This window comes from Pongo abelii, chromosome 6 (genome assembly GCF_028885655.2).
Source record: "Pongo abelii isolate AG06213 chromosome 6, NHGRI_mPonAbe1-v2.0_pri, whole genome shotgun sequence".
NCBI classification, from domain to species: domain Eukaryota; kingdom Metazoa; phylum Chordata; class Mammalia; order Primates; family Hominidae; genus Pongo; species Pongo abelii.
This window is the reverse complement of record NC_071991.2, coordinates 54,728,797-54,751,340: the sequence shown is the minus strand read 5'-3', so window position 1 is coordinate 54,751,340 and position 22,544 is coordinate 54,728,797. Positions and strand designations below refer to the sequence as shown.

Sequence of the window (22,544 nt, the reverse complement as noted above, 5' to 3'; positions counted from 1 at the left end):
TTAAAATCAGTGTGTAACACCAACACCCACCGAAACCAAATTGCTCTGGGCAGAGGACACAGCCATTCACGCCCCCCGCCAGGAAAAGCTGCAGCTGACACAGGCTCCTACAGCGTCGGAGGGCCACGTGCGGGAGGAGGGGCCGCCTTCTGGTTGGCGCCCGGTGTCCGTTCCTCCTATCGGCGTAGGCCCCGCGAGGAAGACAAGGGCGCGCCCTGGCTGGGAGGGCGGGGCCAGAGACCTGTCCATCACCGAGTCCATGGGTGGCAGCACCTACCACACCGCAGTACCTTGGCGAGGCGGAGCAGGGGCGGGCAGGTCGCGGATGGGGGAGGCGGAGCAAGGCCGGCGGGAGCCAATCGGCCTGGCGGTGCGAGGAGGCGGGGGCGGGGTCACCGCGCGCGACCCAAACACACGGGCCGGGCGCACCCTGCCGCCGCGCGGCTCCGCGGCCTTCCGGCGCGAGGGCCAGGGAACCTCCTCCCCTCTTGGGCACCCCCCGCCTTCGCGGCCCAGATCCTCCCGCCAGCGCGGCCCCTCCTTCGCAGGGGGAGCGAGGCGACAGTTGCCGGGAAGCGCGCGCCACCTCTCCCTCCCATTCTTCGTTCTCCCCTCGCGCGCCACCCGTTTTTCCTCTTTCTCCGTTAATAACAGCTGGGTGGCTGGGGGAGGAGGGAAGGTGGCCCCGGCGGAGTCTGGGCGGGCGCCTCCCACTCAGCCGCCAGCCGCCGTGGGAGCCGGAGGATGGCGGCGGTAGCAGCGGCCGCCCGAGAGGAGGCGGTGCCGATATCGGGGGCGCCGAGCGCGGCGGCAGAGAGCGGTAGCGGCCCGTCGTGGCGCACCAGAACCGAAACCAGCGGCAGCCGCACGGCCACTTGAGCCGCCCCTTCCTGCTGGAGCCAGCGAGGGGTGCTTGCAGCCGGGACCCCTTCCTCACCGCGTCTCCTCGTCTCTCGCGCCCGCGTCAGGCCGCCAGCCTCGCCCACCGCCCCAAGAAGAGCGCGCCGGGCGCCGACTGCACCTCTGGACGCCGGGCGGCGGCTCTGGACGTGCGGGGGCCTCTCTGGGCCGGCCGCGGCGCCTCGGCCCTGCCCTCTAGCTCCTGCGCTCGCTCCCGCCCTCCCGGCTCTCGGGGCGCAGCGCGCGGGCCCGGCCCGGGGCAGGGCGGACATGGGCGCCAAGCAGAGCGGCCCGGCCGCCGCTAACGGCCGCACGCGCGCGTACTCGGGCTCGGATCTACCTTCCAGTAGCAGCGGAGGGGCCAATGGGACCGCGGGCGGTGGCGGGGGCGCTCGGGCCGCCGCCGCGGGGAGGTTCCCGGCTCAGGTGCCCAGCGCGCAGCAGCCCAGCGCCTCAGGCGGCGCCGCGGCGGCCGCGGCGGCCCCGGCAGCACCGGCAGCCCCTCGCAGCCGCTCCCTCGGCGGGGCCGTGGGGAGCGTGGCGTCGGGGGCCCGCGCAGCGCAGTCCTCCTTCAGCATCCCGAACAGCAGCAGCGGCCCGTACGGCTCGCAGGACTCGGTGCACAGCAGCCCTGAGGACGGCGGCGGCGGCGGCCGGGACCGGCCGGTGGGCGGGAGTCCCGGCGGGCCGCGCCTGGTGATCGGCTCCTTACCAGCTCACCTCTCGCCGCACATGTTTGGAGGTACGGACCCCTCTCCGCGCACCCGCGCTCGGTCCTCCCGCGGCTGCACGTGGGCCGTGGCCGCCGGCTATTTTTACCCTTCTCCTTTTCTCCTTCTGCCGGGGCGCCGGGGGCTGCCTCCCGGACCAGCCCGCCTCGGTCTCCATCCTGGGAAGAAACCCGGCGCTTAACACCGGCGGTGCTGCTGCCGCGTAGACGCGTGATTTTGTTTTTAAACACCGTGAGCCACCCTCACCTCAGCGGATGCCCAGTAGAGAAAGTCTGTTTTCCAGTGAGATGACTGGAGCAAATGTTGTTTTACAACAAACCGACGAAACAGCCCTTGTGGTTGTGGTTTTTAGTACCAGGAAGTCAGGAGGAGACCCGTTGCTAAATGTAGTTCTATCTGGGGACTGGAGTGGGGAACAATTTTTAAAAGCCAAAAGTCAAAGCGTCTCAAAGAACACTGAGTTACCATCTTTGGACCGACTTTTAATATAAAGCTGTAATCCTGAAATCTGTGTCAGTAGTCCCACTTACTATGTCACTTTAATTGGATGAATGCGTTAATGAAAAGTTTGTTTTTAAACGTCAGTAAACTACTTAAGATCACAGTTAATGTGAGTCCTGCTTAATTTGGAAAGCATTTAAAAAATGGAAAAGTTTCTTAAGGAAGTAAAAATTTTGCACATCTGCCTACAAGGTACAGTAATTGGCTAGGTTCTTTTGAAGAGCAGTGTTGACTAGAGTTAAGGAAAAGTCAGTTGTGAAAAATGGACATTTTTAATAGCAAAGTAATGTGCTTTACTATAGAAACAGGAGGAACTGTGCGTTGTCCTGGGGAAAATGAATTCTACTGCTTCAGTTATGTTTTATGCTGATCTACTTTATTGCAAAACGCTAATAGTAAATGAATCAAGACCACCTCCCCTCCCCGCTTTATGAAAATAAATAGAAGTATAGAAGATAGGCATTCCTATTTCATCGCATTAGAAATATATCTGGTATTGGAAATATTAGCAACTGAGCACAGATGAGCAGCGAAAACACCATCCCCTACATTTTTCTGCCTCTTTTACTTATATATTTGTAAACGTAGGAACTTTGGAGACTTAGTAAAGTGGAATACGTAGTAATTTATCTGTTCTGATGTTCTGTACGATCAGCACACACGCCAGCATAAATTAAAAATACGAATGTCATGTTTCTTTTTTCCCATCTTTTTAGTAACGCTTTGCACATTCAATATGGAACGACGCTTGACTTTTAATTAGCTACCTTGTTTTAAAGTAATTTTTGCTTCTTAAAAATATTCATCCGTCTTAAAACTGGGCCATTTTCAAAAGTCATTTGCTTTTGAGTAAAAGAACTCTACTGGTGTCCTTAAAGTGATTTAATCACAACTAATCTAACAGTTGAAGTTGCTGTAGTCCACACTGAAGAATATAAAAGGCAGTTTCTGAGAACTGGTGATTAGTGCGAGAATGAAGGGCAAACTGGTTTTTAATATTTATCTTTATCTTTTTAAAGTGAAAATTTGCATTTAGTAATTATCAGAAAATGAATATTTAAGTTTGCTAAAGAAGGGTGAATAGGAAAAGCCTTGTCAAGTTAATAGTTAATATTTATTTGATATGCTGATTTTTAAAAATTCATTTTCTAAGAGCTGATCATTCCCTTTGAGAAACATATTTCTATGGGTTTGTTTTGTTAAGTAAATGCATTCCATTCAGAGCAAGGGACAGTTGAGCCCCATGCTATTCCCTAGTAAGTAAAAATACCTAGTTGCTTAAAGTTGGAGATAAAGCATTTATCTTTTTTCTTATCTAAGTTCTAGATTTGTGCACTCACTATAGTTCTCTTAGTGCTGTTGGGGTTGGGTGACTGGGGCCTAGTAGTACAGTGACACTTTCTGAGGAACTTATACCAGCCTTACTCAACCAGGTTTCTGGAGAGAATTGTGCTATAGTGTGCAATGAATTTTAACTTTTAGCTCCAGTGCATTTAGGACAGCTTTAGTTATGTATCATTCCTGGAACTATTGAGAAAAACAGTCACTGAAATAATTTCCTATGTTTGGTGATTCAGATGAGGAACCTTAGTTGAGAATTGCTGGAAAGGGATCAGAGAAATTACCTGTTCTTATTATATGACAGGATCAGATGAAAGTGCCACATCCTGAAATCTCTGTTGAGGCAGGGAGATGGAATACACTTATGTAAAACCCCATCCTAGTGGCATTGCCTTACTGAGATTTTTATCTATATTTTAGTGGACGGGTTATTAGGAAAACAATAGAAGCATGTTTCTCATCATCTTGAGATTTAGGGAGCTAGATGAAGAATCTTATAATTAAAAAAGTTAGACTTGACTGTACTTCACATTTACTTAACTTTTTAGTATCTGTTATAACATTATTGTGTTTATTCAGTTACAAATTGTATAAATGGTTATATACAAATAACTGCATCTGAAAATTGATAAAAGGATTATTTCAGAATTAGTGGAAAGTTCGTATTGTTTTTTGTAAAATTGTTGTTTTAATTGTTGTTTATATTATTAACATCTCCTAATAAGAAAATATGGTACTAGTAAGATTCAAAATTATTCTCTTGTGAGCTCTCATGTAATTTATAGAAAATGAAAAACAGTCCCCCGCCTTTTATTTTTAACACTTAAGAGTCTAGCAAGTGGAATTGTTAGTAGTTCCCTCATAATGAATTGCCACATTGAACGAGGAAGTTTTCTGTGTTGGTTTTATGTTTTGCTGTCTTTTGGACATCTATTTTGGCTATATACACTCTTATTCTCTCTAGAGAACTGGAAGAAAAATGCTTAATCCAGATATTTCAGTGTGTAGAAATTTCTTAAACTTGAGTTGCCGGACATCAGAATGTGATTATATTTATGTAGGAGTTTTTAGGTGAAGTAAATCTTGTCCTTGTTATTCTTTTCAGACTGGGGAGTGTTAAAGTGAACAGATGCTTTCTTGACTACTGCTAGTATTGTCCATCACCTTTGTTTTAAAACAGGTCTTAAGGGTATTTCCTAATATTTAAAAATCTTGATGGTATCTTAGGGTTTGTTTGGCTTTAATTTGTGTCTACTTTTTTTTCCACTGTTAAGTAGCTTTTGTTCATAAGAGCATAATATGAGTGGTAAAATAGCCTTTAATGATGCAGCAAGGACGGGGTAGATGAATTGGGCTATAGAAATATACCAATACATGGAGATTATTTCCAGAGAAATCGTGTGGACTTCTATAATGTATCCTTGAGTCCGGAAGTGAAAATGTAAAATGACTTAATCTAAGACAACCAGTGGTGCTGGGTTGTTTTTGGCCTCCTGATTTTCTTGAGCTTTTTTGGGTGTGGCTTGCTCATGAGTATTTCAGTAGTCTGATTGTAATTCAGGTGCCTTGCTACTTGTGAAACATGTTTTCTTATATTGAAGGAGTGTGGGTTATCTCTTAAAACTGAATATGTTGAATAAGACCTGTATTTCTCGGGAGATTTCTCTTAATTTTTAAGGCAGATGTGAAGTTTTATGGTGTTAGGTTATTTTCATCAATTAACCATTATGGAATCGGTCTCAGTTATCACTTCTTACCAATATCAAGTGCCAAAATGTTTGAATTTGGGATACTGTAATTAATCTACTTCCTATTCCTGAATGTTATTTTGTGCCATTGAAGGCTTTTATGGGGAGTGGCAGAAAAGGAATGTTTGCCTCTTTCTAAGAAAAATGAGCCTTCTAACCACAACCCTGCCACTCCTGAAGTAATAAGAATTTTGGTGGTTATTGTTTCTCACTTGTAATTTCATACCTTCGTGTTATATGTTTTGCTGTGTGTAAGTGTGGCCTGTGTCATGGAAGTTTCTGCTTTGGGAATTTTTTGGAACTATTGTTGACTGCAAGGTGGGGAGGATTGGTGAGTTGCACAGGGCATCACCTGATCTGAGAGCAGCGGGACCTAAGAACTTGGTATTTTGATGCTTTGCTGGCTGGTGCAGTGCCTGAGGGAGTAAGAGCCCTGTTGTTGTAAGACAGTGTCTTACTCCCTCAGGCACATCTTCAGGCACATCTTACTCTCCTCCAATTTGATTGCTTTGCCTGGCGACCAGTAAGTAAGTTCTTCTGATTACCAAATATCATTAATTAGATATCAACTTTTAAACTATTTATTATTATTTGGGTTTGTAAGGAGAATTGCCCTAATATTAGACTGATTACATGTAGTAAGTATTATGTACAATTGGATATATTGGCAAATGTGTTAAGAGAGAGTGTAGGAACTGCTTTATATAGCAAATTACTTCCTAAGTTTTACCTTATGTGACTATTCTTAAGAACTGTTATTTGAAATGTTAGTCTGTGTTTTAATTTTGCACGTACATGACATTTATTTGTTAAGAAATTGGACAAAACATAGGCCTTTTTGTGAAAAAAGGGTTCAGAAATACCTTAGGTTCTGATTTTATTCGTTTTCTAAGCTGCTTATTCACAAATGACTACAAATTTAGCGGTTCTAAGCAACACATTTATTGCCTTGCAATTTCTGTGGGTCAAGAGGCTGGGCACAACTTAGCTGTGTCCTCTGTAAGACTGCAGTTAAAGTGTAGGTCAGGGCGGGGTTGTTATCTAGAGACTCATCTGGGGAAAGGTCCGCCCCTAGATGTCCTTGGGTTATTGGTTGAATTTATTTCCTTGTGTCTATTAGGTTCAGAGCAGCTTGCTTCTTCAAAGTCAGCAAAAGAAGAGAGTCTATCAAAGGTGAACTGGTGCTATGTTCTTACGTAATCGTGTACATGTAATCACATACAACCCATTGCCTTTGCTGTATTTCATTGATGAGAAGCAAGTCGTAGGTCCAGTTCACGTTGCAGGGGAAGGGAATTATATAAAGGTTTAAATACCAGGAAGTGTAGGAATCAAGAATAATCACATCAGTTCTTTCCGCCACATGGATTATAGATTGGCAGCTGAACATGTAACTTTTTTTTTCAACTCATTTTAATTTACTTTTAAAAAGTTGTACTAATGCATATGGTAAGTATAGTATTAATAAACATGAACTTAGCCCCTTTTAGGGACTGGACATTGTAGATACTGAGGGTACAAATGTGGAGCTTCTTTATGCACTGCTCAACTCTCCATTGAATTTGAGAGATGGATATATGTGATTATTATACAGTGCAACAAATTCTGTAATAGAACTGTTAACAAAATGCTTAGTGAAGTATCTTTGTCTAGGCTGGTCAAAAAATGCTTCACAGAGGAGGGTATGTTTGAACTGTAGTTTGAAGGATTTAGAAGTTTTATGGAGAGAGGGCACTATAGACTAAAGAAAAATCCACAAAAGTGTGGGTTTTGATAGGGCATACTGAAAAGTTAAATATGTCTGGATTGTAGGTTGCATAGAGGAATGATGAGAACCTGAAGCTAGAAAAATAGAAAGTGGAGCTGGTTGAAAGATTTTATAGTGCTGTAGGTTTGTTTTATCTAATGAAGTTTGAAAGCAGGGGGAGTATCATGATTAGGTCATTGGGCACAATTAACACTCATAGTTTATGTGGATGGTGACCTTCTCTAGTGGTGCAGACTTCAGGCTGTATGCAGCATCCCTGATCAGGATTCAGTTCTCAAGGAGGAGAGTGTGATAGCAGGAGAATAAGTTAGGATTCTTTTAAAATATAACTGATAGAAGATGCCTATGTTGAAAACATGGCATTGGTGAGGGAGAAGAAAAGTTAGATTTGATTGAGATTTCTGAGGTAGAACTGATAGAATTGAGAACCTGGGTATATAGTGATGTCTTTAACCAGTATTAAAGATGAAAAGAACAAGTTTTAGGAAATGATAATGAGTTCCTTTCAGGCCTGTTAAATTTGAGTGGCTATCGGATTTTCATCAGGATAGAAGTATACTTTAAGTGGTTGGAAACATGAGTCTCTAATTCAGGATATTACCAAAAACTGAGAAATCAATTTGCAAGTTATAAGTGAATCCAGAAAGTGGGTAAGATTACTAAGGGATGAATATAGATTGACGAAGGACAAGGATGGAATCCAGAGGAGCAAGTATTTTAAGAGACAGGTGGAGGAAGAGGCCAGCAGTTAGAATTCAACCAGAGGGAAAGGAAGTTTTTTAAAAACCTTTTTTTTTTAAATTATAAAAATAATACCTGTTCACTAGAGAAAAACTAACATACGAAAAAGCATGTATAAAAATCGCAAATTGCTTGTAATTTTACCACCAGAAATAACCAGAAAAAAGTGTTAATGTCTTTTATATATGTATTTGTTTTAGACACAAAATTGGGAACATTCATTTTTATATTGTTTTGATTTTAACCTTTCTGGTGTTCTAATACAAAGCTTTAAAGCTACACATTTTCCTCCAAGAATTGCTTTACCTGAATCCCACTGATTTTGAAGTGTTCTTGTTAACATTCAGTGAAAAATGTATTTTAATTTGCCATATGATTTCTTCTTGATCCATGGGTTACATATTCTTTGATAACATGCTGTTCCCATTTCCACCAGTTTCTAACATCACATTAAAATTTTTTATAGCATGATTTTAAATTATTACCCAGTATTCCAAAAATCACTCAAATATTTAATGAGGACCCACTCTTCCAGACACTATTCTGGGGATACAGCAGTGAAGAAATAAGATAAAAATCCCTGCTTTTAGGGGCCTTATTATTCTATTTGGGAGAGATAGTAAACAAACAAGTAAAATACATAGTGTGTTAGGGCATTGAGTGTAATGGAAAAAAATGGAGTGCAAAGGCTGATAGAGATTCTGGGGTGGAGGCCTATCTATAGTTGCTATTTTAAATTGGGTTTTAAGGATGACCTCACTGACAAGGTGACAATTCAAGCAGAAAGTGAAGGAGCAAGCCATGAGGATCTCTGGGAGAAAAACATATTCAGGCACAGGGAGCAGTAACGAAAGGCCCTGAGGCATGAGTGTACCTGATTACTGCAGAGGGCTGTAGAATATGAGAGCATAGTGGGGTGGCATGAGGTTGGGACAGAATCATAAACTGCCTCATAACCACTAACCTGTGGTTTGCGGCTTTTGTTTTAAAGAGGGATGGGGAGACACTGGAGTATTTTTGTGCAGAAGGTTGACATAATCTGACTTGGGTTTTAAAGGATTACTCTGGCTATTGTGTGAGGTGGCAAGAGTCAGCAAGGAGGCAAAAATCCAGATGAAAGGTAACAGTGGCTTGGACTAGGGTGCCAGTGCCGGAGGTGCTAAGCAGTGGCCAGATTCTGGATATCCAGTGTTTTGAAGATAGAGCCACCTGGATTAGATGTGGAGGTATGAGAGAAAATGAAGAGTCAAGGATTTATTTGGTTGTTCCTTATGGTTGAGCATTTAGTTTGTTTGGTACAGTTGTAATAAAATACTGTTGCCATGAACTCCCTGGGAAGCAAATTTTTACAGTTTTTTTTTTTTTTTGGGTTGGAGTCTCGCTCTGTCGCCCAGGCTAGAGTGCAGTAGTGCGATCTTGGCTCACTGCAACCTCTGCCTCCCAGGTTCAAGTGATTCTTGTGCCCCAGCCTCCCAAGTAGCTGGGATTACAGGTGTGCACCACCATGCCTGGCTAATTTTTGCATTTTTAGTAGAGACTGGGTTTCGCCATGTTGGCCAGGCTAGTCTTGAACTCTTGGCCTCAAGTGATTCGCCCACCTCAGCCTCCCAAAGTGCTGGGATTACAGGCGTGAGCGCCTGGCCAGTTCTTAGAAATTTATCAGCGACATGGGATTGGCAGAAACAAAGATACACTTTTGTTCAAGGCATTTGATCTTTATTGCCAAATTGCTCATTAGAAATGGAAACAGCTTCTAGCAAGGTGTAATCTTTAGGACTATGTAAAATTTTTTAACCCATAAAAACTTGTGAGGTTTTTGATATTTATAAGTGCAGATTAGTAGATATATTTCGAGTAATGCCACCTATCAGAGTCATTATTTCATTCAGGGCTCTTTTTTTTTTAGCGATGAAAATATTTAGTGTGTCAGAAAATTATAGATGTATTCAGTCATTTGAATTTCGTAAGTTCTGACCATGTGGAATATCCTAATTTTTGCTTGAATTGTGATTAGTCTGTAATAGTTCTTTAATTTACCTATTTATATGTGAGCTGAGGAAAAATAAAAGAAGAATGAAGCCATATATACATAATGGGTTATTTATTTTTATTTTTATTGTCTTTTTTTTCTTTTCTTTTTGTGGAGAACAGGGTCTCGCTATATTGCCCAGGCAGGATTATGTGTAATATGTTTCAGAGAGCCAGTGCTCAGTTTGAACAATACATTTTGCTATTTTTGTTGGTTTTTAATTTTTTCTACTGTTACCTCTATTCTGTTCTTTCTCATTTTGTAAAGTTAATTTTGTTCTTTCTCTTCACTTCTTTTATTTTTTATTTATTATTTTTTAATGATAAAAGCGTTTAAGGCTGTGTTTACTTCTTGTTACATATAGTCACTTCCCATAGCTTTGGATACTTAACCATTTTCATTATCATTGAGTACACATTTTTTTTTCTTTTAAAAGTCATTTCTATCGAGGAATAATCATGTTAACTGCATTTTGATATTTTCTTTTACTTGGAAGTTATTTTAAAGTGTGGCTTTATTGTGGTGGTCCTTACTACTACCTATCGTTACTTCTAGTGTTAATTTAGAAATATTGCACCGTGGCTGGGCACGTGGCTCACGCCTGTAATCCCAGCACTTTGGGAGGCCGAGGTGGGTGGATCATCCGAGGTCAGGAGTTCGAGACCACCCTGGACAACATGGCGAAACCCCATCTCTACTAAAAATACAAAAATCAGCCGGGCATGGTGGCAGGTGCCTGTAATCCCAGCTTATCAGGGGGTGCTGAGGCAGGAGAATTGCTTGAACCTGGGAGGCGGAGGTTGCAGTGAGCCGAGATCGCACCACTGTTCTCCAGCCTGGGTGACAGAGCAAGACTCCATCTCAAAAAAAAAAAAAAAGTATTGCACCATGGTCAGAGAATCTTAAGTCTTTCAGTTGTAAAGGATAGAAGCATAACTCAAAATAGCATTAAGTGGGAAAACTGTATATTGTTTCAAATTATTGAAAAGGATCCTAGGGTAACTTAGAGAATTGAAGGAACAAATGCAGGACCCAAGGCCCCTGGAGCTGAAATTTAGAGAGAGGGAGGGGGAGGGGGAGAGAGAGAGAGAGAGAGAGTGTGTGTGTGTGTGTGTGTGTGTGTGTGTGTGTGTCTGGGATTGCAGGTGTCAGCCACTGCCCCCAGACAGTATGGACCTTCTTTAAGCTGGAGCCTTGAGACTCTCTGTACTTGCAACTACATGCGATCTTTCAGGCCTGAAGGGACTACCTTTCTCTACCTCCGGCAGAAAGGACTCAGATTAGCTCAGTTTGAGTTCCGCATCTGTCCATAAATTACAAAAGCAGAGATGGGATGCACTTTATATCCAGGCTGTATTCTGTTATTGTGGGGAAGAGTTTAAGTCTTCAAGTCATGTTTCTTGGGCTGACCTTAAGCAAGTTGCTTAGTTCCTCTGTACCTCCGTTTTCTCCTCTCTAGAATCAGGCCAGGTACAGTGGCTTGCACCTGTAACCCCAGAACTCTGGGAGGCTGACGGGGGCGATCGCTTGAGCTCGGGAGTTCGAGGCCAGCCTGGGCAAAGTGGTGAAACCCAGGTTCTACCAAAAATACAAAAATTAGCCAGGTGTGGTGGTGCATGCCTGTAGTCCCAGCTACTCCAGAGGCTGAAGCAGGAGGATCGCTTGAACCCAGGAGGCTGAAGTTGCGGTGAGCCAGGATTGCATCACTGCACTCCAGCCTGGGCGACAGAATGAGACTCTGTCTCAAAACAAAACAAAAACCTGCTTTTGTAGTATTGTGAGGGTTAAAGTAGTCCACATACTTCATACCTCTGTACTTTTAACTATTGAACGAACCTCTTCAATGAATGAAAAAATTAAAACATCCAAGATTTATGCCCCACTTCCAGTCTCACCCTCCTCAGAATGACCATGTGCTTTACTCTGATACCATATTCCTTTCTCTTCCCAACTGCTCAGATTTTGCAAAAACAATCCAGTTTTCATTATTTTTATAATCTGTCTTCCTTATATTTACAAAATTCTCCCCTGAACATTTGAATCGAGTTTTTCAGCACATTTACTATGCCAAACACATGGTAAAAACTTTGTAAATATTGAATGTTTCCCAAAATATATTTGATAACTACATTATTATGTTTTTTTTTCTTTTATTATTATTATACTTTTAAGTTTTAGGGTACATGTGCACAATGTGCAGGTTAGTTACATATGTATACATGTGCCATGCTGATGTGCTGCACCCATTAACTCGTCATTTAGCATTAGGTATATCTCCTAAAGCTATCCCTCCCCTCTCCCCCCACCCCACAACAGTCCCCAGAGTGTGATGTTCCCCTTCCTGTGTCCATGTGTTCTCATTGTTCAATTCCCACCTATGAGTGAGAATATGCGGTGTTTGGTTTTTTGTCCTTGCGATAGTTTACTGAGAATGATGATTTCCAATTTCATCCATGTCCCTACAAAGGACATGAACTCATCCTTTTTTATGGCTGCATAGTATTCCATGGTGTATATGTGCCACATTTTCTTAATCCAGTCTATCATTGTTGGACATTTGGGTTGGTTCCAAGTCTTTGCTATTGTGCATAGTGCTGCAATAAACATACGTGTGCATGTGTCTTTATAGCAGCATGACTTATAGTCCTTTGGGTATATACCCAGTAATGGGATGGCTGGGTCAAATGGTATTTCTAGTTCTAGATCCCTGAGGAATCGCCACACTGACTTCCACAATGGTTGAACTAGTTTACAGTCCCACCAACAGTGTAAAAGTGTTCCTGTTTCTCCACATCCTCTCCAGCACCTGTTGTTTCCTGACTTTTTAATGATTGCCATTCTAACTGGTGTGAGATGGTATCTCATTGTGGTTTTGATTTGCATTTCTCTGATGGCCAGTGATGGTGAGCATTTTTTCATGTGTCTTTTGGCTGCATAAATGTCTTTTGAGAAGTGTCTGTTCATATCCTTTGCCTACTTTTTGATGGGGTTGTTTTTTTCTTGTAAATTTGTTTGAGTTCATTGTAGATTCTGGATATTAGCCCTTTGTCTGACGAGTAGATTGCAAAAATTTTCTCCCATTTTGTGGGTTGCCTGTTCACTTTGATGGTAGTTTCTTTTGCTGTGCAGAAGCTCTTTAGTTTAATTAGATCCCATTTGTCAATTTTGGCTTTTGTTGCCATTGCTTTTGGTGTTTTAGACATGAAGTCCTTGCCCATGCCTATGTCCTGAATGGTAATGCCTAGGTTTTCTTCTAGGGTTTTGATGGTTTTAGGTCTAACGTTTAAGTCTTTAATCCATCTTGAATGAATTTTTGTATAAGGTGTAAGGAAGGGATCCAGTTTCAGCTTTCTCCATATGGCTAGCCAGTTTTCCCAGCACCATTTATTAAATAGGGAATCCTTTCCCCATTGCTTGTTTTTCTCAGGTTTGTCAAAGATCAGATAGTTGTAGATATGCGGCGTTATTTCTGAGGGCTCTGTTCTGTTCCATTGATCTATATCTCTGTTTTGATACCAGTACCATGCTGTTTTGGTTACTGTAGCCTTGTAGTATAGTTTGAAGTCAGGTAGCGTGATGCCTCCAGCTTTGTTCTTTTGGCTTAGGATTGACTTGGCGATGCGGGCTCTTTTTTGGTTCCGTATGAACTTTAAGGTAGTTTTTTCCAATTCTGTGAAGAAAGTCATTGGTAGCTTGATGGGGATGGCATTGAGTCTACAAATTACCTTGGGCAGTATGGCCATTTTCACGATATTGATTCTTCCTACCCATGAGCATGGAATGTTCTTGCATTTGTTTGTATCCTCTTTTATTTCATTGAGCAGTGGTTTGTAGTTCTCCTTGAAGAGGTCCTTCACGTCCCTTGTAAGTTGGATTCCTAGGTATTTTATTCTCTTTGAAGCAATTGTGAATGGGAGTTCACTCATGATTTGGCTCTCTGTTTGTCTGTTATTGGTGTATAAGAACGCTTGTGATTTTTGTACATTGATTTTGTATCCTGAGACTTTGCTGACGTTGATTATCAGCTTAAGGAGATTTTGGGCTGAGACAATGGTGTTTTCTAGATATACCATCATGTCATCTGCAAACAGGGACAATTTGACTTCCTCTTTTCCTAATTGAATGCCCTTTATTTCCTTCTCCTGCCTGATTGCCCTGGCCAGAACTTCCAACACTATGTTGAATAGGAGTGGTGAGAGAGGGCATCCCTGTCTTGTGCCAGTTTTCAAAGGGAATGCTTCCAGTTTTTGCCCATTCAGTATGATATTGGCTGTGGGTTTGTCATAGATAGCTCTTATTATTTTGAGATATGTCCCATCAATACCTAATTTCTTGAGAGTTTTTAGCATGAAGCGTTGTTGAATTTTGTCAAAGGCCTTTTCTGCATCTATTGAGATAATCATGTGGTTTTTGTCTTTGGTTCTGTTTATATGCTGGATTACATTTATTGATTTGCGTATATTGAACCAGCCTTGCATCCCAGGGATGAAGCCCGCTTGATCATGGTGGATAAGCTTTTTGATGTGCTGCTGGATTCGGTTTGCCAGTATTTTATTGAGGATTTTTGCATCAATGTTCATCAAGGATATTGGTCTAAAATTCTCTTTTTTGGTTGTGTCTCTGCCCAGCTTTGGTATCAGGATGATGCTGGCCTCATAAAATGAGTTAGGGAGGATTCCCCCTTTTTCTGTTGATTGGAATAGTTTCAGAAGGAATGGTACCAGTTCCTCCTTGTACCTCTGGTAGATTTCGGCTGTGAATCCATCTGGTCCTGGACTCTTTTTGGTTGGTAAGCTATTGATTATTGCCACAATTTCAGAGCCTGTTATTGGTCTATTCAGAGATTCAGCTTCTTCCTGGTTTAGTCTTGGGAGGGTGTATGTGTTGAGGAATTTATCCATTTCTTCTAGATTTTCTAGTTTATTCGCGTAGAGGTGTTGGTAGTATTGTCTGATGGTAGTTTGTATTTCTGTGGGATCGGTGGTGATGTCCCCTTTATCATTTTTTATTGCGTCTATTTGATTTTTCTCTCTTTTCTTCTTTATTAGTCTTGCTAGCGGTCTATCAATTTTGTTGATCCTTTCAAAAAACCAGCTCCTGGATTCATTAATTTTTTGGAGGGTTTTTTTTGTCTCTATTTCCTTCAGTTCTGCTCTGATTTTAGTTATTTCTTGCCTTCTGCTAGCTTTTGAATGTGTTTGCTCTTGCGTTTCTAGTTCTTTTAGTTGTGATGTTAGGGTGTCAATTTTGGATCTTTCCTGCTTTCTCTTGTGGGCATTTAGTGCTATAAATTTCCCTCTACACACTGCTTTGAATGTGTCCGAGAGATTCTGGTATGTTGTGTCTTTGTTCTCGTTGGTTTCAAAGAACATCTTTATTTCTGCCTTCATTTCATTATGTAGCCAGTAGTCATTCAGGAGCAGATTGTTCAGTTTCCATGTAGTTGAGTGCTTTTGAGTGAGTTTCTTAGTCCTGAGTTCTAGTTTGATTGCACTGTGGTCTGAGAGACAGTTTGTTATAATTTCTGTTGTTTTACATTTGCTGAGGAGTGCTTTACTTCCAAGTATGTGGTCAATTTTGGAATAGGTGTGGTGTGGTGCTGAAAAGAATGTATATTCTGTTGATTTGGGGTGGAGAGTTCTGTAGATGTCTATTAGGTCCACTTGGTGCAGAGCTGAGTTCAATTCCTGGGTATCCTTGTTAACTTTCTGTCTCATTGATCTGTGTAATGTTGACAGTGGGGTGTTAAAGTCTCCCATTATTATTGTGTGGGAGTCTAAGTCTCTTTGTAGGTCACTCAGGACTTGCTTTATGAATCTGGGTGCTCCTGTATTGGGTGCATATATATATAGGATAGTTAGCTCTTCTTGTTGAATTGATCCCTTTACCATTATGTAATGGCCTTCTTTGTCTCTTTTGATCTTTGTTGGTTTAAAGTCTGTTTTATCCGAGACTAGGATTGCAACCCCTGCCTTTTTTTGTTTTCCATTTGCTTGGTAGATCTTCCTTCATCCTTTTATTTTGAGCCTGTGTGTGTCTCTGCACATGAGATGGGTTTCCTGAATACAGCACACTGATGGGTCTTGAGTCTTTATCCAATTTGCCAATCTGTGTCTTTTAATTGGAGCATTTAGTCCATTTACATTTAAAGTTAATATTGTTATGTGTGAATTTGATCCTGTCATTATGATGTTAGCTGGTTATTTTGCTCGTTAGTTGATGCAGTTTCTTCCTAGTCTCGATGGTCTTTACATTTTGGCATGATTTTGCAGCAGCTGGTACCGGTTGTGCCTTTCCATGTTTAGTGCTTCCTTCAGGAGCTCTTTTAGGGCAGGCCTGGTGGTGACAGAATCTCTCAGCATTTGCTTGTCTGTAAAGTATTTTATTTCTCCTTCACTTATGAAGCTTAGTTTGGCTGGATATGAAATTCTGGGTTGAAAATTCTTTTCTTTAAGAATGTTGAATATTGGCCCCCACTCTCTTCTGTCTTGTAGAGTTTCTGCCGAGAGATCCGCTGTTAGTCTGAAGGGCTTCCCTTTGTGGGTAACCCGACCTTTCTCTCTGGCTGCCCTTAACATTTTTTCCTTCATTTCAACTTTGGTGAATCTGACAATTATGTGTCTTGGAGTTGCTCTTCTCGAGGAGTATCTTTGTGGCGTTCTCTGTATTTCCTGAAGCTGAATGTTGGCTTGCCTTGCTAGATTGGGGAAGTTCTTCTGGACAATATCCTGCAGAGTGTTTTCCAACTTTCTTCCATTCTCCTCGTCACTTTCAGGTACACCAATCAGACGTAGATTTGGTCTTTTCACATAGTCCCATATTTCTTGGAGGCTTTGTTTGTTTCTTTTTATTCTTTTTTCTCTAAACTTCCCTTCTGGCTTCATTTCATTCATTTCATCTTCCATCACTGATACCCTTTCTTCCAGTTGATCGCATCGGCTCCTGAGGCTTCTGCATTCTTCACGTAGTTCTCGAGCCTTGGCTTTCAGCGCCATCAGCTCCTTTAAGCCCTTCCCTGTATTGGTTATTCTAGTTATACATTTTTCTAAATTTTTTTCAAAGTTTTCAACTTCTTTGCCTTTGGTTTGAATTTCCTCCCGTAGCTCGGAGTAGTTTGATTGTCTGAAGCCTTCTTCTCTCAACTCGTCAGTCATTCTCCGTCCAGCTTTGTTCCATTGCTGGTGAAGAGCTGCATTCCTTTGGAGGAGGAGAGGCACTCTGCTTTTTAGAGTTTCCAGTTTTTCTGCTCTGTTTTTTCCCCATCTTTGTGGTTTTATCTACTTTTAGTCTTTGATGATGGTGTTGTACCGATGGGTTTTTGGTGTGGATGTCCTTTCTGTTTGTTAGTTTTCCTTCTAACAGACAGGACCCTCAGCTGCAGGTCTGTTGGAGTTTGCTAGAGGTCCACTCCAGACCCTGTTTGCCTGGGTACCAGCAACAGTGTCTGCAGAACCGCGGATTTTCGTGATCTGCGAATGCTGCTGTCTGATCGTTCCTCTGGAAGTTTTGTCTCAGAGGAGTGCCCGGTGGTGTGAGTTGTCAGTCTGCCCCTACGGTGGGGGGGTGCCTCCCAGTTAGGCTACTCGGGGGTCAGGGGTCAGGGACCCACTTGAGGAGGCAGTCTGCCCGTTCTCAGATCTCCAGCTGCGTGCTGGGAGAACCACTGCTTTCCTCAAAGCTGTCAGACAGGGACATTTAAGTCTGCAGAGGTTACTGCTGTCTTTTGTTTGTCTGTGCCCTGCCCCCAGAGGTGGAGCCTACAGAGGCATGCAGGCCTCCTTGAGCCGTGGTGGGCTCCATCCAGTTCGAGCTTCCCGGCTGCTTTGTTTACCTAAGCGAGCCTGGGCAATGGCAGACGCCCCTCCCCCAGCCTGGCTGCCGCCTTGCAGTTTGATCTCAGACTGCTGTGCTAGCAATCAGCGAGACTCCGAGGGCGTAGGACTCTCCGAGCCAGGTGCGGCATATAATCTCCCGGTGCGCCGTTTCCGAAGCCCGACGGAAAAGCGCAGTATACGGGTGGGAGTGGCCCAATTTCCCAGGTGCCGTCTGTCACCTCTTTCCTTGACCAGGAGAGGGAACTCTCTGACCCCTTGCACTTCCCGAGTGAGGCAATGCCTCGCCCTGCTTCGGGTGGCACACGGTGTGCTGCACCCACTGTCCTGCGACCACTGTCTGGCACTCCCTAGTGAGATCAACCCGGTACCTCAGATGGAAATGCAGAAATCACCCGTCTTCTGCGTCGCTCACGCTGGGAGCTGTAGACCGGAGCTGTTCCTATTCAGCCATCTTGGCTCCTCCACCTCGTAATTTTAATTTTTAACTGAATTTTTAATGTTTTTAAAATTTCTGAGGTCTTTAAAAAATAGTGTTTTTTCATATATTCAATTTTTGTTTTGTGGGTACAATATCTTTTTCTAAGAATATTACTGATACGTATTTACATGTGTGTCTGTTTGTGTATATGTGTATATGTGTATATGTGTATGTATATATATGTATGTGTATGCTTTTTTCCCTTTCCTGATGACTCGGTTTCTTCCCACTTGCTTTTTCTGTTTGTTTGGCTTCATTCTTTTGTTAGATATTTTCTTTAAATGTTTGGTGATCTTTGGCTAACTCCTGATACTTTTAAAGTGGGGGGCACCAAAAAGCAAATTGGAAGCTCTCTGTGCATATAGTGTCCTCTGGGCCATTTTCTTAGGAATATTACTGTCTTTTCTCTTGGGCTGGTCATATTTTCCCAAAATGGCTTTTCTTGCCTGGAAGATGCAATCGTTTAAGCTAGTGATCTAGGAGCAGAGTGATAAGAAGATTGAGAGTCTTAATACTCAAAATGATACTTTCATTTAATCTCCATATTTAGTATCAATACAGGACCTCTGCCTTCAGCTATTCCTGTTGTCTGCAAGTCTAGAAACTTTTCCCTCTCCTAATAACAAACTTGTAGTATAGTGCCAGGGTTGGGGTTGCTTAGCTGCTGCAAGTCAGGGAGGACAACTGGGAGATCTCACAGCTTCTTACACAGACTGGCAATGAATCTTTCTCTTTTAGGCCTGCCTTCACCCCTGCTTCCAGGGATATCTTGTGCTTGCCAATTCTTGTGCCTGCTGTAAATCAGTTTGCTTCTCTGCTTTCCTAGTTCTGCAGTGAAAATTATTATTCATTAATTTTCTTTCCAGAGTCTAAAGGTACTGCTTTTTATTTCATCTTCTTGATTTTTTATAGGTGTATTCCCTTTAAAAATTACATTTTTATCATTTTAGTAGGATGTTTGGACTGAGCAGAAACTAATGAATGTGTACAACTAGTTATCTTTACTTAGAGGTTTTCTTTTTTTAATTGCAGAAGAAATAAGAATTCACTCCTATAAAAATTTAGATGATACCCCTGGGCGTGGTGGCTCATGCTTGTAATCCCAGCACTTTGGGAGTCTGAGGCGGGTAGATCACCTGAGGTCAGGAGTTCGAGACCAGCTGGACTAACGTGGTGAAACCCTGTCTCTACAAAAATTAGCCGAGCGTAGTGACGCATACCTGTAATCCCAGTGACTTGGGAGGCTGAGGCAGGAGAATTGCTTGAACCCGGGAGGCGGAGGTTGCAGTGAGTTGAAATCGTGCCATGGCACTCCAGCCTGGGCAACAACAGTGAAACTATGTCTCAAAAAAAAAAAAAAAAAAAATTCAGATGATGCAAAAAAAGTGAAACTCACTTTCAGTCCTCTGGTATGAACGTGTTCAATTAGTCCTCTTTAACTGGAAGTTCTCTTTTTTTAATTGCAAAAGAAATAGGAATCAACCCCAAAAAATCAGATAAGATAAAATGACAGTCACTTCCAGTCTTCCTTTGCTGATCCCATTGTCTTCCCAGATGTAACTGTTATTTTTTATATGTATACTTCCGTTTTAATTCATTTACATGCTTTTAAGTACATAGAAAAAAGTAGTTTCATTTTGTATGTGATTTTGTGATGGAGGCTATGGAGGCCGTTATTGGCAAGAATGTGGTCATACTGTGTTCTTCTAAAAGCTGCTTTTTTTTTTTTTTTTTTTTTGACACAGAGTCTTGCCCTGTTGCCCAGGCTGGAGTGCAGTGGCAGATCTCGGCTCACTGCAAGCTCTGTCTCCCAAGTTCATGCCATTCTCCTGCCTCAGCCTCCCAAGTAGCTGGGACTGTAGGTGCCTGCCACCACGCCCGGCTAATTTTTTTTTTGTATTTTTAGTAGAGATGGGGTTCTCACTGTGTTAGCCAGGATGGTCTCAATCTCCTGACCTCGTGATCCGCCCGCCTCGGCCTCCCAAAGTGCAGGGATTACAGGCGTGAGCCATCCCTGCCGTAAAACCTGCTTTTTCTCCATAACATGTATTTAGAGGAGTTTTCATGGGAGAACATATGAATAAAACTCTTTTTTTTTTTTTGAGACGGAGTCTTACTCTCTTGCCAGGCTGGAGTGCAGTGGCACAATCTTGACTCACTGCAACCTCTGTCTCCTGGGTTCAAGCAATTCTTTTGCCTCAGCCTCCCGAGTAGCTGGGATAACAGGCGCACGCCACCACGCCTGGCTAATTTTTGTATTTTTAATAGAGACAGGGTTTCACCATGTTGGCCAGGATGGTTTCGGTCTCTTGATCTCGTGATCCACCCGCCTCGGCCTCCCAAAGTGCTGGGATTACAGGCGTGAGCCACCATGCCTGGCACAACTCTTCTTTTTAAGTGCTGCGTACTTGCTGTTCCCTAGTACATATGCACCATGGTTTACTTAACTGTTCTTCTATTAGTAAATATTTAGAATGTTTATAATTTTTTACTTTTCCAGTGTTACTGTAAACATCTTTATGAATAAGTCTTTGTACATATGTATGATTTTTTTTTCTTCTAGGATGGTTACTATTCTAATATCAACAAGTATATTGCAGTATAATTCTGGCACTAATTACCTGAAGTTAGTGTCAGATGCCACAGTTGCCTTTGGGAAGGATGCTATCCCAATAAGGCTGCTTTCACTTCAAGTGCCAGCCACACCTCAGGGGTCTCCAGGGCACCTGCATTTCTGCCCACCAGACTACAAAATTTGGGGAATTCTATGACGCCTCAGGTTTGATAGTTGGCTAGTACGACTCACAAAACTTAGGAAAACATGATACTTAACGATTCTTGTTATTTAGTTTTATTATAAAGGATATAGATCAGGATCAGCCAAGTAAGAGACACACAGTGCCAAGTACAGGAGGATCCTGAATGCAGAGCTTTCCTTTGCCCTCCTTGTGGAATCAGGCTGTGGATCCCTCCTGGCACATCTGCGTGTTCATGAACCAGGAAACCTCTCCAAGCCTAGGTGTCCAGACTTATTTGGATTTTATTATGAAGGCATGATTGACTGAAAATTGGCCAATTGATGGAACTCAATCGCTAGTCCACTTCTCCCCAGGGATGGGGCTGACTCACAGTCCCTGCCCTCTAATCACATGGTTGGTCTTTCTGGTGATTAGCTCCCATTCTGAATTGTCTGTTTAAAGTCAGGTGTGATCCAAGGACTTCATGAATAACAAAGACACTCCATCACTTGGAAAATTTCAAGAATTTTTGCTGTGCCAGGAACCAGACAAATTCTTTATTGTACAACAGATACCTAGAAATAGAATTTTCTGATTGAGTGGTAGGCACACTTCAATTTTTAATAAGTATTAAAAACCCCCCTTTACAAATGCATACTAATTTATTCTCTACCAGCAGTATAATTTCCTGTAACTTTTCTGTTATTAGATGGTATTCTATTCTTTTCCTCTATTTTGCTTCATGAAAAATTTGATTTATTAGATACATTTTCCAATTGCTAGTGAAAATGAGCATTTTCCCATGTGTTTATTGTTAACTACATGTTTCTTTTTTCAATTGCCAATTCATTGGGTTTACCCATTTCTCTATTGGGTTATTCATCTATTTTATATTGATTTGTAGTTTGTTAAATATGTATTAGCCCCTTTTTTGTTGCTATGAAGAAATACCTGAGGGTGGGTAATTTATGAAGAAAAGAGCTTTGTTTGGCCTATGGTTCTGCAGGCTGTGCAAGAAGCATGACACCAGCATCTGCTTCTGGAGAGGGCATCAGGCTGCTTTCATTCATGGTGGAAGGTGAAGAGGAGCTGGCATGTGCGGATCAGGTGGTGAGAGAGGGAGCAAGAGAGAAAGAAGAAGGAGTGCTAGACTCTTTTCAACAATTAGTTCTTGCTGGAACTAAGAGTAAGAACTCATTCCTGAGAGAATGGCACCAAGCCATTCATGAGGGATCTGTCCCCACACCCAGACACCTCCCATTAGGCCCCACCTCCAACATTGGGGATCAGGTTTCAACATGAGACTGGGGGTGGGCCAAGGGGCACCAGAAAAACCATATCCAAACCATAGCATTATATTATACATATTAGTCTTTTGTGTTTATATGTTTTAAATATTTCCTCCCATGCCATTTGTTTCTAAAATTAAGTTTTTACAAATTAGATTTTTATTGTGTTAATTATAATAGTAGAAGGCTGTGAATTTAAATTAAAATGGTATTTATAAGATTGTTGTTTCCTGTGAACGAAGAAAGGGCCTTTATTGCCAAGGTATTTTGTGATTTTAGCTAGCTTAGATATGTTGGATTGAATTCCATAGAAATTTAAATTACATAGGTTCCTGTCTGCCTCCTTATTTTTTGGAACATTTGAACTCCTTAAGAGTTGGAAGGAAGAAGAGAAAGAATATTTATTGTGGCAATATGATGGGAGAAGTCTAAAGGTTATAACTAA

At 42.3% G+C, this 22,544-nt stretch overlaps 1 protein-coding gene across 1 annotated transcript in view; it reads left to right on the top strand.

Moving 5' to 3' along the window:
• Positions 1 to 955: 955 nt before the first annotated feature.
• Positions 956 to 22,544, top strand: part of LOC100938632 (E3 ubiquitin-protein ligase ZNRF2) — a 92,461-nt gene continuing 70,872 nt past the window's right edge. The window contains exon 1 of the mRNA XM_009242889.4: positions 956 to 1,642. Within this exon, the coding sequence (XP_009241164.3) occupies positions 1,171 to 1,642 (472 nt within the window). The 5' untranslated portion in view covers positions 956 to 1,170. The remainder of the gene's footprint in view (positions 1,643 to 22,544) is intronic.